Genomic DNA, 15,941 nt, shown 5'->3' on the forward strand with positions numbered 1-15,941 from the left:
TTATTATTATTATCATCATCATCATTATTATCATCATCATTATTATCATTATTATTATTATAGAAGGCAGAAGAAGATTAGCATTGTAAGAGCCCTGCCCTGTCATGCAGTATTCTCAAAGGGAGGATAATACTCGGATGGCTGCCCTCCGAGGCGCATTCTCTGCAGCGCTTAGGTGGTCACAAGACTTCAACATTGGCGATCAAAAACATCAGCACGCTGACAGGTTGGCTTCAGAGGCCCACGGATTCTTCCCTCCAGCCAACAACCAATAAAGTTGCTTCGTTTGGAAAAGCACTTCCCTGCGCACTGATGCTCCACGGTCTGTGCAGCTGAGAGGAAATTATGAGGATTGGAATATGAGGATGTTCAACTAGTACTCTTGGTGGGAGAGGGTGGCTTTATAGAGAGAAACGCTCCCGGAGAGCTTTGAAAGTGCTACTGGCTTTGCGCGTAAAGAGAGGGAGACGCGCACCAAAGTGAGCGACCGCCACTGGAAGTCACTGCAAGATGTCAACACTGCCTTTCCACCCACACGAAATCGATTGTATTACCTTCAGGAACGTCGGTCCTCGTATAAATACTGAGGCATTATTTCAAGATAGACGGTGGTGAGCGCGATCTCCCGACTGTACACGCGCTCCCGTTCTCTCCTGTTGAGCACCGCGGAGGGCGAAGGCGAGAAGAATCCAGCCATTGGACAAGGGTGCACGCTCCCCGGAACTCCAGCATCTCTATCTCTGAAACTGGTAAGTCTGAAGTTACCGAGTTGGCTGCGTGTGTTTCAACTTGTTGCCCGTGTGCTGCCAAAGCTCCGGCACTTTTGACAGAATATGCGTTTTGCTTTTGGATCAGGATTTAAACATATTGTCTTTCCATTTAGAGGCATGTGTTGTGCTTGAACTATCAGATTGCAACGGCGCAACACCTTGTGAATAAGCGGGAAGAGCGTTTTAAAATCAATATTCAGGAGAATAAAAGAAAGAAAACCCTGCAACCCATTTATACACTTGTGTTTCCTGGCAGTAAAGTCATGCAGGGGGAGAGGAAGTGGCACATGCTGCTGACTATCTTCTGTCTGCTCATCACCTCGGGCCAGTGCACGGACAGCAAGGATGTCACGCAGAAGGAAAGAAGGACCCTGCTGGATTTAATCTTACAGGTTATCAGAGACACTCAGCAGCGGGAAAAGAACGTCTCCAGACGCTGCATCACCGGGCTCCTCACCTCAGCCCAAGACATGAAGTTCTCCTCCCCTGAAAAGCCTTTCTATATTCCTAGGCTGGATAATAGCAGACTCATAGGTAAGCTGATAAGATTTATATTTAGATCCTGATGACGAAAGCATAATCCCAATTTGACTGTTGGAGACAGCTGCCAGGGTGGCCCTCGGGTCTAGTCTGAATGAATGGAACTTGGCGGTGAGGTCAGGATGCATCCTAAAGAAAATGAGGCATGCCTGTTACGGGCAAATGTCAAGAGATGGTCAGCGACCCCCCCACCAGGACCTGTAAGGTTTAGCTGCGGACAAGTGGTTCCATGCGAAAGACATCATGAAACTAGTTCTTACGTCCAAGAGATTTGCTGCCATGTTGGTCTCTCACCAACATCTGACATATAGCTGTTACTATGGATTAATGTAGGTGGAGCACGGACATGCCAAAGGCTTGAATGATTCACTCAGGATGATTCACTGTGGAATCGCGAACATGACTGATAATCAACCAATCACAGGCGTCTGTGCAGGGGGACGGAGACGGGATTGGGCTGCGTCAGTGTCATTTCTTTGGACTGAGAGCAGCTTCTCCAGAGGGGGGATCACGGCTGATTCTGCCGTGATTCTCTTTTTATAGCTGAACTCGTTGATGAACAGGGTTTGGGTGTGTCTCCTGAACAAGATTGACACTTTCAAGTAAAAATCCTCAGCAATCTGTGCTCAAATGCAGCTGTTTCAGCCAGGCAGGGATTAAAAAAGACACAGAAATGATTTAAGTGTGTGTAACTTGTTGATCTGGGTCAAAAAGCTGGTGGTAGCATCAAGGGGAGATCTCTCATTACTGCAGGGGCAAGTAGAGGTAGACAAGCATTGCTGTCCTTCCAGAGTTGGAAACTCGCAGCACCTTTCTCAGGCCACTGACTGGATGGAATTCTTCTTTTGAGGATAAAAAAGCAGCGTATTAGCAAATGGTGCGTGTGACATTTCCGAGATGTGGTCACGCAAGGAGCGATGTTTCAAACACAACTGGGGCGAAGCAGAAACAGCCGTGGCTGAGTCAATGACGCTGCTGTGGTGTGTCTGTGCCACACGTGTGGCATGAGAACACATGTCCGGCCAGGTTTATTGGCCTATGGGTCAATTGCTATGGGAAAGCAGATACACTAAGTATCTTCTGGACTTGGGGTGAGTCCATTTAATGGTTTCAGGGTGCATTATGATGCTGCTTCACCGATAGAAATAGATCCCAGATAAACTGCCATTAAAAGGAATTTTCCCGCTGTTAAAATCCCATAATGTTCCATGTCGGTCCCCCAGTCGGACCTCACTGACTGCATCTTTTAGGTGGTTTATTGAGAAGAAATTGAAGTTGTGAAGCTTCTTAACTTCTGGTCGTCTCTCTTTGAAGCCTGTCGTCACCATGGTGATGAAGATCATGAGGGGTTTTGACTTCAATGCATAATTTAAAATGATCCTTATTCAACATTTATTTTCATGCAATAAATTGACTTTAGGGCAACAAAAGTAGTAAGAAAAAAGCAGATATTCATTGACTGCTGATTGATTATTAAAACCATGATGTTACCAGTGCCAGATGATGTTCCATAGCTTTTGTATGACAGGAAAAACGAATGCATTATTGGTCATTCATGGTCGTCAGTAGCAACATTTTGGCATCTAATAAAACTTGTGCGCTGCATTTAAATGTATTAATATGTAATATTGTGTGTTCTTGAGTCTCAAAAGTACTGTTAGCCCAGAAACTGCTAGCATAGACTTATTGAGATGAGCATTAACCAGTACAATAATCTCTTTAGCCTGTAGCCTGTGCGCTGGCAGATGCTTAAAGTGTTGGAGCCTGTCTAGGAAATGGGGAAGCCCTACTTCCTGTCAGCCCAAATATCCAATAAAGTCTAGCTGGAGACTTCTGTGGCACAACTGACGACGAGCTGAAGAGTTTAGGGATGAGTGAGTGAGGAAAAGTCAGTCAGCGAGGATCAACCTGGAATAGTGACTGTTCTATTGTGCTGTTCTATGTCAATTACTGTATATATAATTATATAATACAAATTACTGCATCAGGCTGCACACACACACACACACACACACACACACACACACACACACACACACACACACGGCTGTTTTAGGATGATGTCTGATTGATGGAACGATGTTGCTTTTCTTTTCCAGAAATTTTCCCGAGAGACGTAAACATGAAAGGCAAATTCATCCAGCATTTCACAGGTAATGAAATCACCCACAAACACTCACGCACGCACAGCTTCCCAAACCTTCATGACTGCTGCAGCACTTTAAAAAATAACAGAACCCTAAAAACACAGACCATCAATCCTGCCCCATAAGCCGACGCCGAGTCTGTTCTCTAAGAACACTGGAGCCACTGTTGCAGCCTTTAGTTACGGAACAATACGTGAATACTGCACGTTAGACTTAATCCTGTGTGAACGCCAACACTGTTGTAGGTCAGGACAGGTTTAGCCCAACAGAAACGCACCTTGCAAACAGCACATGGTCTGAAGCCAGCAGAATAAAAATCTGGGCCGAGGAAATTAAGCTGATTACTTGACTTGAGTGTAACAAGTGGACATTTTCAGTGTGAAACTCTGGAAATTTATGTTCGGGCCCAGAAAGTCTGACAGGTGATTAGAATCGGAATCTGGATTCTCTAAGTCCAGCTGAACCCTGAACCCTGGCTGCCTGAGCATGTGTTAGCGTGCTCTTTGTGAGTTTCAGGCCGCCCTCATGCACAGATGTGGTCTGGACTAAAAAAAAAACCCTTTTCTCTCAAGCAGGGCCAGTCAAGTTCTCGTCGGAGTGCAGAACACAGTTCCATCGGCTTTATCATAACACAAGGGACTGCTCCAGACCAGCGTGTACGTATGCTTCTCATGCTCCTGGTTATTTCATTTGACAGGTCTCTCACTGGGGCCGTTTTTCTTCTTCCTCCTCCTTTATGGCAAGGATTTTTTTTTTTTTTGTTTGAACCAAAATGTTGCATATGTCTGCGCTGAATTTACAGCTGTTGATGAAATCCAATCACCACACCCACACAGTCCAGAAAAAAAGGACATTAGCCCAGAGCTGAGCCTCTAAACAAAGTAGAATGTAACTAAAATCTTTATTAAACACATTAAACACAGCATTAAAATAGGACCGCATCCTTTTTTATCCACTTTTATAGCTGCTGGAACTAATTCGATTACTTAAGCCCATCAAACGTCCCGCTGTGACACACAGTTTGGGAGGTTCCAATCAGGCTTCCCGGCGAGAAGTTGGCGACAACCTTCGCTGTCGGCATCTCCTTTTCATGGTGTCGGTGATGTCACCGGCAGACCGCGAACACCAACAACCTCAGAGGCAAAAATGGGCAGCCACCGTGTCGAAACACGTGACGTCAGCAGCGTTCTCGTCCTGTAGCTACGTCTTATGTACTGACAGGTGTGACTCTCAGTACCGAACACGCATGCCATCACATTGGGTCACGGTTCAAAGCTGATTTTAATCTGTGATTTGGTTGCAGTGCTATGATGTCACGACGGAGTCACCTTAACACGCCCACCCTTCTCTCCTTGTTCTTCTTTGCAGATTACAAACGGTGTGCGAGGTTGCTGACGCGGTTAGCAATGAGCCCGCTCTGCATGCAATCGTAGACCCTGCATGTGAGTACAGGCGCCTCTTCCCCTCTTGGTTCTGTCTCGGTGAAAAAAATGGAGGAATTACTCTGTTGCTCAATTTTCTGGCATGTGTCTGACATGAAATTGCACCAGAGGATGATCAGAAGGACAAGTGTTTGAGTGTAGTTCCTACTGTATTGCTTGGTGATGGACATGGAGCCTGTTAGCTTCTTCCAGTAGAGGCCTCAACTTCGATCTGTCTGTACAGAACCCTTCTGGCTCTGCTGAGGATCTTTTGGATTTTGAGCAGCTGCTAACACAAAAGCCCAGTTTGTGTTTACCACAGGTCAATAGACCCCAGTCGCTGGATCCCCTCACTAGGAGCGCTGGGGCCGCGGCTACATCACACTTTCATCAACACTTTTTACGTGCATTTGAAAGTGGGTTAAAATATCCTGCTGAAGAAGGTGTTTGTGGCTCTACAGTGACGTTGATTTAAGAGTGAATTGTAGCATAAAGGGTGAAAACACCCATATTTCACACGTGGAATATTTGAGGGCTAATGAATAAGAGATTTATTCACCTCCTATAAATCTTTCTTATGGGTTTGTTAGGTGACACGAAGAAGAAATCAGCAGCAGATTACATGAGGCAACAACAAAGTCCCAGTAGTGTCAGAAGTGATTAATAACTCCTTTGTTCTGTTACTACACTTTCTCATTAGTCTGACATTTGCGTAGCAAAAGCTTCTTTTCCACCAACATTCACAGGAAGTTTTATTTCAAGGAATTTCTTTTTAACTGGGTAACCGGATTGCATTCCCACTGCACGCCCAAGTTCCAGAATTTTCTTTTTTTAAATTTTTTTTACATTCAGCCTAATGACCCAAGGGGAAGGGAGGGGTAAAAGATCTTACAATCATTTTAGCATCTTGCGCAAGTTTCTTCAGCTTTCCACGAGTTACTTTGGGCATGCGTCCTACGGTCAGCAGCTATTCGTTCATAGACGACATCGTTTCGAGTCAGAAACTCGGTCTTTTTAACCGCAATTGTGAAAGAGAGGATGGGCCTCGTCATCCGTCCACCTCTCATAGCTTCTCTTCGTTTGCTCCATTTCCCAAATGATCAAAACACAAAGTGAAGCTGCACAAACTTAAGGCCCCCGTTTACGCAACGTTTCTGTTTTGCTGTCACAAAAACACCTAAAAAAGGAGCAATACAACAATACGAAAATGGGACAGTGGAGCATTTCGGAAATGCCACCACATCCGTCCTCGTGTTAATGCAAAAAGGAGCATTTTGGGTCATTTCCGGCATGCGCTCTCCAGCTGCAGGCGGCTCAGCCTGGGTTGGGTGTAAATCCAATGTTTTTAAGATTTAAAGTCCGGCAACTCCCTCTCGTCATCAGTCCACTGAAAAACCTCGGTGCTTCCAATTATTCAATGTTGTATTGGAAATACTGTTGTGATTCCAGACACGCCTTTGCATGTCAGAGCCATTACCGCCACCTACTGGCCTGGCATGGGTATGACAGCACAGTGGCGGTCTGTGTGTGGGGACATCCTTTTCTATACGTTGCTGTCTGTCTGTTGTTGACAGTTTTGTGTGTAAACAGGACGGCGAGCGTGGTCCAGAGATCAGTGCACAGCCCTCAAGAATCTGGGGTTGGGGAGAACTTTTTCCTCTGGGTTATTTTGGTGGAAACATTCAAGGTTTTCTAAAATCTTGGGTAATTGATTAAAGATGGTGGAAAGGAAAGAGGTGGAAAAAGAAAAGAAAAAATTCAAAACAGCAAAATGTAATTTTGTGGTGCTTTTCAAATGATCACGCAGTCATTTTGTTAAGAGGTACATGAGGAAGTTACTCACAATATTAAATACTTTAATAGTAACATTAATTTGGAGGTTATTGGGAAGAATTTGAAAGGGTTAAGAGCAAAGCGCAGCACTCTGGGACTACGAATTGATCTTGGGTAGGCTAAAAATGTGTCAACTGGGATGTTTCGTTCCCCCATATGAATAATTATCTCATATATAAAAAGTACTGAGTAAAAGTAGTTAGCTGGAGTCAATGGTAGGGCTCAGACTGTCGTCACCAAATGGACCCGGTTGTCATCATCCCTTTGTTAAGTTGATCTTTCATGACGGCAGGTCTGGTCCAGCTGTTAGATCCAGCTGGTGAGTGATGGCTGTGAGGGCTCGACCACACCAGAGACCATTTCACTCCATTTGATTTACGCATACCCTGACGCTCCTCGACGCTAACGCTTCCAGATCATTAAGTATTCGCCCCTTCCGAGTGATTCGCAGAATAAGAATCTGTCAGCACCGTCCTGAGAAACCTGACAAATATACGTGAAAATTGACGTCCATTTGGAGGCTTAAAACATGATTCATTGTTGAGTTTTTATGAATGAGCTCAGACAGATAGCAGTAATAGGCAGCCAGTAACAATTATCTTTGGAAGCTGAGGCTACACAGCGGCAGAGATGTTTCAGGGGGGAAAAGCAGCATGTGCAGCATTACTGCGAGGTCGACTCCCAAACCTATCATCATGCCTTTTAACAGGAGACGGGATAACAAAAACACTGTCACATTAGCACATCAAAATTTAGGAGCAGAGTGAGAGATCAGAGTATGAAAGACTGAACTGCTGGAACCAGAGTCTAATTCTCACATATTTCTCTTTCCAGGTCCCAAAATAACAGAAGAGGGATCAACATGTTGCCAAGAAAGTGCCTTTGAATCCACAACAGTCCTCTGAGCGTTCTTGTGTTTATAGTGTTTATTTTGTTACTCTTGTCTTCACTGAAACCACTTAATGGACACGGTTGTTGAATAGTTTTGCTTTGGATGTATTAACAATGTTACCACCCCTCCTCTCATCCCCTTTCATCCTCGTTATCACACTTTGTTTGGCACTTGAGTGATTGTTGACACTGAGAACATATGGAATGAAAAAAAAAGTGCTATTAATGCACTGCAATATTGAACAATAAAGAATACTGAAGCACAGCACCCCCCATCCCCTCTCTCATTGGAAATCAGGGGAAATGGGGAGAACCCCCCCCCACAAAAACAAGAGTCGGGTCACGCCTCTGGGGTGCTGCAAAGAACCTTCTGTACTGAGGATGACACATCGTCTTCGCCTCTGTTCGGTCTTGATAAGGTCGGTTTAAAAGCCCAGGAGAGAACGGGGCGGAAGGCTCCTGCAGCGAGGATGGGATTCTGGCTCGGACATGTGAGCAGCCGTTAGTATCGTGGCTGAACTCTCTGCTCCAACGTTCCGGCTCTTGGAAAAGTTCTGTTTTGTCTTTTTTCCCCATCTTCGTATAACCCTTTTAATCACAGCTGTCACGGATCTTCCACTCTTGAACCCTGCAGGATGTGAGGCAATCGGGACAGATGGAAAGAAACAGCCTTCTGACAACGCCATTAAAATCTGAACGGACTCTTTAATTAAGCGTCCGGGCCGATTCAACGCCTCATCTAAGCTGTGTGGCGACAGTTGGGCGTAGAAGCGTTAGAAGGGTCCGCTTTGCAAATTTGTAACCAATAAAGTTTCTGCTCGTGCACAGAGTCAGACCCATAAAACACAACTGTCTACTCAGACGGTGAGAAGGCGCAATTGCTCACCTGTAAGTCCCACAAATTAGATCCAGCAAACACGTCTCACAGAAATGAAACCAAATAAAACAATGCCTACAGGTGACAGAGCTGCCATGAACCGGGGCCCCGCCCCCAGGTCTTTGGGAGCCCTCTGAGACCATTGTGGGCCCGGCCTGACGCCACTCATCCCTCCGCCAGACGTGGCGTCAGGGGAACGGCTACGATGATAGCCTGCTGTTGTTTGGGGGAAATAAATATTGAGCTGCAAACCTTCAGACTGAGATCTTGAGAAAACACATGCCGAGCCAAAAAACAAAACCCCATTGCAGCGGCTCTGCTCTCACGCCAGCGAGCGCGTCTTTGCGGCCCTGGGAGAAGCGAGCACGTTCCACCATAGATCAATCAGCCTGACGTCCTCAAAAAAGGACCATGAGCGGAAATCTCGACGGCTTCGAGGTGGAATTAAGACGCTTTCTTCGGAACTATACATCATCCGGGCGATGTTGCGTCAGGCTGTAGATGTTCGCTTCAGATCTGTGCTGATTTATGTATGAGGCAACATCAAGTCAGATCAGTCAAGTTCACAAGAACCATAAAACGGCGAGCACTTCCTCTCGCTCGGTTATAAGCCTGATGAGATGGGACAATTAATGGAAAGGGCCCCTGTATCCCGACCGAGCTATAAAAGGATTAGGCCGCTAAAAATACCGTTTAGACGTCACGGGGGATGCGCGGGGGATCCCTTTGCCCTTTGGATGGGCAAGGTGGGGACACTGGATCCTAATCTGAGGAGGATATCGCCTATCTGGAGACAAACGGTGCAGATTAGGAGAGGAGACAGAAGATGCATGTGGGAGGACTCTAACACAATTACACACGAGCACTAAATCTCCCCTCAGACGCCTCTGAGAAAAGCTGGGGCCATAAAGAGTAAACAGAGAACAAAGTCGGGTCATTTCCTCCCCGTCACACTCCACCAGCCCAGGAATGAAGCAGCCATAAAGTTCTGACTCCAGCCCGATGCTCCCACCTGCGGCGTTTGTCGCCACACCTTTAAAATCACGTTCAATGAGCCCTTCGGCACCATGTAACCTAAAACCTAAACGTGGCTCCTCGTGACGCGCCTCAGACTCCCCGATTGAAGGAGAATCTTCCTGTGGCAAACTAGACCCTTTTTAATCCAATTTCTGTGATCACCTCGGGCCCAGTTGGAGCAAACCCCCGTATTTATGGTACTCTGCACAACAGTACTGTAGGGAGCTCACTGATTCACTCACATCTCATGATTATTCATGTCCCAGCCTGTGTGTTCCGAGGGAGGCACGGGTTTCCGTCTGCGCCACATGACTCAACCAGAACACAGGCTCCATTAAGAGTTTGACACAGGGATAAAAGGTGGCCGTCAAAGCCTTTACGTGAGATCAAACCAACTGTTAGAATTAGTTACCACTACCATACTGGCTGTAGGAAGGAAGCACCCAACACGCTGTGACACTGGCCTGCGTGGCACACGAGCCTTTGATGCAGCAGCAGAGGCTTTGATCTCCTGCGCTGGAGGTGCTGGCACGGCTGCTTCCGTGCCACCCCCTCTGCATGCCCCACACTTCGCGCTCTGATGCTCGCCACATCTACTGCTAAACACACAGATTAACTGCGAGGCATCTTTTGGCTGAATCCTCCCCCTCTTTAAGGCCCCGACAGGTGACGCACGCAAGTTCAAACCTAATCGGCCGCTGGCGCTGACATGAGGAACGGCGGCTCCTGGGAACCATTAACGTGCGGGGATAATGGAGGCGCTGCGTTTTCCTCATTAGTTCCCGCTGCCGTCTGCCAAACTGGAAAGTTTGGTTAGGAGTGGTTAAGCACCGTCGTCATCTTTAGTTGCAGCCTCCACATCTGCTTCTTTCAACATGTGTGCGCCTAAAGACTTTCATCTCCCTCGCAGGTGCTGCTGGCCGATGCACTCATGGATAAAGATGTCGGCCCTCGTCAAAACTCCCAGAGAAAGAACCTTCCCATCGTTAAGCGGCTCCCTCTGCTGAAGTGGGTCATCACTTTGTTTTTACCTGGCTTTTCTATCTTATTCTTTATTCATCGGCTTTCTTTTCTGTCCGGTCTTGGCCTAGCCAGGCTGTTTGCTCAGCCTCAATCATGTGGTTGTTATTTAGGTTGGACGTGACTTTGTTTTTCCCTTTTCCCTTTCCCCCTTTTATGGGCGGCCTGGGACCCAAACACGTGGACACACACACTCGAACCATGCAGCTTCGATTGTATTGTCAGAATAACAAAGAACAGGTAAATAATGGAAGGCTGCTGCGCTCCATCGTCCGTCTGGCAGCAATTTACATTTCAGCAGCAATTATGGGAATTTTACATGTTAACGTGCATTCAAGCCTACTGCTCAACGTCTACCAAGCAAAATGAAACAAAAAAGGATATATTGGCGTTTTTTCCACAGAACTTTGCCGGCTGGGTTGAAAGCCAATCCTGGTTTGGGCCAACAGCGATTATTCAATATGAAACAGCTTCTAACGTCAAAACAATGGCAACATATGTGTGTCAAATAGAAAAACAAAATTACAAAATACGCAGTGATAAAATGTCATAGAATCGGCTCTGTGTCATTCCAGTTGACATATGCGTCGTTCCACCTAAAAGTAAACAGAAAAGCCATTCAGAGATATTCCAGAGTGAACATTGTATTGTAAAATGAGAAAAACTCAAATATTTCTTTCAGAAATGAATTAAAATGGGACAAAAATGACTGTACCTTGTTCGGATGCATAGGTCCAGAGGAGGAACGAGGTCAGCGCCAACATCTTTGAAGCTTGGGCTCCATTTACCAACAGCTAAGAACACAAATATTCCATCAGCACATTGGAGTCTCAAAGTGTTATTTCAAGCATCACTTAAGGACAAATAACATGTTATTTGGGTGATCCAGCCGTAATTGATCCAGCCATGTGTGATTGTGCATTGAAGGACAGTGGCTGAGGTTTTAAACACAATATTAAAGTTATGATTGAGAGAACACACTTACAGACAGTGAGGCGGATCTCCTCCTGCTGATTGGCCAGACCATCATAATAGTAGAGATCAAACTGTAGACTTTGGTCCTGACTGGTCAACAGCTCCCTCTGCAGGCCAAACAGCACACTGAAGTGGCTTTCGCTGCACACCAGCCAGATGGGATAACGAGGCGTCTTCAGATAAGCTCCCACCTCAAAACCAAGAGAGGTTAAGTATGTAAAAACACACATCAGACACTGAATATGCAAAGAATTTGGCAAATTTGTTGAGCCCCTAATTCTCCCAGATTCTGCTGAGCGTTATTTTTGAAGCGCACCCCATTGTGGAACTTCCCACGATTACGTTCTCACCTTACAAATGTTATAATGCTCAAACAAGGACAGCAAGCCGACATCACAGTTGCTTTTGATTCCCTTGAGCAGAGTCACATTTCCTTTGCCCGAGTCCAGCTCGATGTCATCATCAAAGACATTAGGAACCGCTCGACCACAGACCAACAGGTTGACCAACTCCTGAAGACAAGAGGAAAGAAAACGTTGTAGCAAACATACAGTGTGACATGTCTGTTAGCCACTGATTTGTGAATGTCACACCTGAGTGCAGTAGCCGTGGGCTCCGATCAGTGTGGCAGTGGGCACATCCATATCTTCTCTGACTCTACAGAACACAGAGCAAATACAGCTGAGGGTTCTCCAGATGGTGGCGTTCTTATATCGCATCGATGCCAAGGACGGTCATACTTTTCGATGGATCGAGAGAGAACAGCAGATATGGTGAGAAGTATGCATCCCAAGGGTCCGAGCTCAAACTGTGCGTGGAAGAGGAGACAGATGTGAGAGAATGTTTTCAACCTTCAGGACACTCGACACCGAAACGCTTCCCTTACCTGCTCGATGTGCTGCTCCACAAACAGCAGCAGGTTATTGAAGTTATCAAAAATGAAACAGGTCATCTAAAAAAAAAAAAAAGACTTTCACATAAAAGAGGACAAACCTGTTTACAGTAATTTCTTTTTTATATTTGTTTTTGTCCTTTACTTATGACTCAAATTCAGCCAACTTCACTGATTTCGTACCTTCTCAAGCACTCCTTCAGATTTGTAGTGGCCAACTGGGGTGAAGTGGTTTCTCCCAGAATTTCTGTTTTTAATGATACAAAAGCATAAAACCAATTAAAATCACAGCAAAAACAGCGACATTGATGGCGGGCAGATTTTCTTGTGAAAACTGTGATCGTACATGACAACTGTAGCTCGTCTTTCCTCGCCAGCCCTCCAAAGGATTTCAGCCACCGCCTTCACAAGACACTTTGTTCTGGTGGTGTTGGAAGGTCTTAACTTCCTGAGAACAAAGTCACAGTTTAGCGAAAAGCAGGCTAATACCAGCGAGCAGAGGTCAATACTTAGCAGTGGCGCGACGCAGGCATTGATGCGCACTGATGTCTATAAAAGGCATCCAAGCGATTACAAGAGGGCCCAGAAGGGTGAGTCGAACAGACCAGAGCAGGATTGACCGAGAACTCACTGAAGGCCAGTGTCAATGCCGTGGGGGCATTCAAACAGAAGCATTTTCAGTACAAAGGCTTGGACAGATGCCAGAACTCCACAAGGGCCACCCTAGAAATATTAAAACACAGGGTAGGATAGCATTTTAAAACCAGATCACAGGGATGACATAGCTGAGCACAGCGGCGTCCTCAGGACAACCTTCTTCTGCACAATTCCATATCTCAGGTCATGCATCTCTGAGAAGGTGAAAGCCTGACTTCTCCACTCGAGAGGGAAACATTTCACACAGGAGCCCAGGAGAACAGCTTTTAACTCCTGAGGAGTGATAAACAGAGAACAACAAAATGAAAGCTGTATAGGACAGTGTCTCCATTATTAACACAGGTGTAAATGACCGACCGTGGCCATGTGCTGGTCCATGGGGCGGCCATCAAAGCTGTGATCTGCAGCGGTTCTCTGCAACGACGCTCGCGAGACTTCTTGTAGATCGTCGTCAGAGATGTCATCTGGGACGGGTTCAACACTCTGTCAGTCGCGACCGACCAATAATAAGCAGTACACTCTTCAAAATCGACAGTCCTCACCTAAAACCATCTCAGACACGTTCAGCTCAGACACCTCTGGTCCAGACCTGACTCTGGTGCCCAAACAGTAAACATAAACCTTTGAGCCAAACAGAATGAGAACAACAAGAATGGAACTCTGTGAAGCTCAGATGATTCAGGCGTTTACTTTTGAGTCTTCGGTGAGTCCAGTCCCTCTGTTTTATAGCTGTTTCCCCTCTGCTGACGCTCCGAAGCCTTTCTCAGATCCTGACATCCTCTTGTGGACTCCCCAGAGTTCCCCTGGGTTATGCTGCTTTTATGATGGACGCCAGCCATTAAAGGTTCGGCATTATTCTGCCTGTAGTCCTCGTCTTTTTTGGGAAGCCTTTGATTCTGTCCTTTGCTGTTTGTGCTCTTAGAGGGGGAAAAAACAAGAAATGAAACAAAGCGTAAGGACTATGCAAATACGCTGAGTTTGACATTGATCTAGGATGACGACGAGCATTAAAAGATCACCAAAGATGTTTTAGTAACAGGCCCCGCCATCAAACCACGTCTTGCTCGATTAGCTCTGCTCTTCTGGGTGCTCTCAAAGGCGGGAGTCTGTTTGTCCATGAGAGAAGCCGATACCAGCGGATCCATTTGGTTTTCTGCTTCAGCAGCCCAGAAACTATGACTGGACGGACTTTTTGACTCAGGCAGTGAAGAGATACTGACGGGCTTTGAACAACAGACTTCCTCTGGATCAGATCTGTGTGAGAAACAGCCCATAAGCACCTAAGTTATCTCAGAAAAGTAAATGAAGCCAGTAAGGTCATTTGAGTAGATGCCATACCTTAAGCCCTTTACCTTTGTGTCATTCACCACTGCTGAGGTTACTGCAGGAGAATCAAACAATCTGATTGGAGCAGATTGCAGGAAGTCACTTTTATTACAGTTGATTTTGTCAACCTTTACATTTGTGATGTGATACTTTACAATTATCTCCAGCAACGATTTCAAGGGGCAGTTGTGCTCCTGCAATGATATTTAAATCAGCAACATGTGGGGTTTTCTTTTCCTTCAAAACAATCACATTTAACACTTTATCTCCTACCTTGTTTTTTCTATAGAGATCTTCAAGGTTGAGAATCTGTCTCAAATGCGATCTGTTGTTGATACTGGCCTCTGTGCGTGGATGTTCCTCATCCATGCATGCAATCGTCCTCTTGAGTCCCTGTGCAACAATCACGTTTCACACTTTATCCAGGTAGAGTCTAACAACCACACTAACACAGCGAAAGGCCTTAAATGCTAAAACACGTTCACACTGGTGAAACAGTTTGGCTGAATACAGGTTTTCCACAGCCTTTTAGCAGATGTCCAATGCAAATAAACGTATTCGATGTTTATGCTTACACTACTTCATTTTGCACCGCAGGCAATCGAACGCACCATATTCTGAACTCTTATCACAGGAACTGTGAAATTTCACAATTTTCACAAACCTGGGAGTATAAGCTAAGCAATTACATTTTTAAATGTGTTTATTTACTGACATGTGTGCTTAAAAAGATAAGACGCAACACTTTGGGGTGATGGACCCCTTCAAATGATTCTGCCTGTGAACTAGTGTTCTTGCCATAACTTAGTTATTTCATGCTGGTTGTATAATATGCCTCAACTTCTCTCTGGAGCTCAACAGCATGGGTGGATTTCTCTGATGTATTTATTTTATGGACACTGACAGAAAGCAGGACAGAAAGCTGGGATGGGGGTATTGAAATCCCAATGTTCTCCCACATACTGTAATAATAAAGTATTAATAGCTTATAAGATCACATGAGTATGAGTCTTTCTATACACCAAATACATCAAACCAAAAAAATGCAACAACAGCCTGAGATGCATTTAACTTTATGGTTATTTTATGACAACTTGAGCATCATCATCATCATTACAATTTGAAGGAACATCATGTGCAGACGCTAACTGATCTGTGACCATCGGGCGAACACTAGGTGGCCGTCTTTTTTTGCTGAAAAGCTTCTTTAAGGTACAAACACTTGGAGAGATGACTCAAAGATCTAAATGTTGCTCACCTTCCGACTCAGGTACTCCCGCACCAGAGAAGAAGAAACCTCCTCAATGCAGGCGGCCATGGCTAAAAGAACAGCCGCTTTCTGCCTTCACGCAAACAACAAAACCCCAAGAAGCTTCCGCGGTGATAGCATTTTAGCATTTAGCAACACGTTTATAACCGGGAGGTACGATATAACTGCAAACAAAGGTGTACCAAACGTTCCGTTTTGTCTCCCAATGCTACATGTTGCTATCAAACGCAGACCTAGGTTTTGCTGACGTGTTTCCATGGAGATCGAATTTTTTTTTCTTCAAACTTTATTGACAAGTTTGGTTT

General features: G+C 45.5%; 2 protein-coding genes across 3 annotated transcripts; one reads left to right on the top strand and one right to left on the bottom strand.

Moving 5' to 3' along the window:
• Nucleotides 1-130: 130 nt before the first annotated feature.
• alkal1 (ALK and LTK ligand 1) lies at nucleotides 131-7,870 on the top strand. 2 transcript variants are annotated; one of them, XM_057039218.1, is made up of 6 exons: nucleotides 131-749; nucleotides 1,027-1,304; nucleotides 3,410-3,463; nucleotides 4,030-4,113; nucleotides 4,826-4,899; nucleotides 7,546-7,870. In XM_057039218.1, exons 2-5 carry the CDS (start codon nucleotides 1,034-1,036, stop codon nucleotides 4,888-4,890), a joined length of 474 nt encoding a protein of 157 aa, XP_056895198.1. In that variant the 5' UTR covers nucleotides 131-749; nucleotides 1,027-1,033; the 3' UTR covers nucleotides 4,891-4,899; nucleotides 7,546-7,870. The 2 variants fall into 2 exon arrangements, with proteins under 2 accessions (XP_056895198.1, XP_056895199.1); XM_057039219.1 differs by having other exon boundaries at nucleotides 135-749; nucleotides 4,033-4,113.
• Nucleotides 7,871-10,713: 2,843 nt separating this feature from the next.
• On the bottom strand, nucleotides 10,714-15,897 carry mindy4 (MINDY lysine 48 deubiquitinase 4). The gene is made up of 18 exons (XM_057037830.1): nucleotides 15,625-15,897; nucleotides 14,640-14,759; nucleotides 14,379-14,560; nucleotides 14,060-14,294; nucleotides 13,731-13,957; nucleotides 13,583-13,635; nucleotides 13,398-13,504; nucleotides 13,197-13,313; nucleotides 13,015-13,106; nucleotides 12,730-12,831; nucleotides 12,567-12,630; nucleotides 12,378-12,443; nucleotides 12,232-12,299; nucleotides 12,085-12,148; nucleotides 11,842-12,003; nucleotides 11,502-11,682; nucleotides 11,232-11,310; nucleotides 10,714-11,112 (listed from the first exon to the last, which is right to left on the bottom strand). The coding sequence occupies exons 1-18, from the start codon at nucleotides 15,682-15,684 to the stop codon at nucleotides 11,064-11,066; spliced, it is 2,028 nt and encodes a 675-aa protein (XP_056893810.1). The 5' UTR covers nucleotides 15,685-15,897; the 3' UTR covers nucleotides 10,714-11,063.
• Between the last annotated feature and the right edge of the window lie 44 nt (nucleotides 15,898-15,941).

This window comes from Takifugu flavidus, chromosome 7 (genome assembly GCF_003711565.1).
Source record: "Takifugu flavidus isolate HTHZ2018 chromosome 7, ASM371156v2, whole genome shotgun sequence".
Lineage (NCBI taxonomy): Eukaryota > Metazoa > Chordata > Actinopteri > Tetraodontiformes > Tetraodontidae > Takifugu > Takifugu flavidus.

Excerpts from the sequence above, each read along its gene's own strand:
- mindy4 (XM_057037830.1), bottom strand. The coding sequence starts at position 15,684 with ATGGCCGCCTGCATTGAGGAGGTTTCTTCTTCTCTGGTGCGGGAGTAC. Across the intron at positions 13,107-13,196 it reads ATGGAATTGTGCAGAAGAAG|GGTGGCCCTTGTGGAGTTCT; the intron begins GTTGTCCTGAGG and ends TAATATTTCTAG. Across the intron at positions 12,300-12,377 it reads TGGAGCAGCACATCGAGCAG|TTTGAGCTCGGACCCTTGGG; the intron begins GTAAGGGAAGCG and ends TTCCACGCACAG.
- alkal1 (XM_057039218.1), top strand. The coding sequence starts at position 1,034 with ATGCAGGGGGAGAGGAAGTGGCACATGCTGCTGACTATCTTCTGTCTG. Across the intron at positions 1,305-3,409 it reads GGATAATAGCAGACTCATAG|AAATTTTCCCGAGAGACGTA; the intron begins GTAAGCTGATAA and ends TTTCTTTTCCAG. Across the intron at positions 4,114-4,825 it reads GGACTGCTCCAGACCAGCGT|ATTACAAACGGTGTGCGAGG; the intron begins GTACGTATGCTT and ends TCTTCTTTGCAG.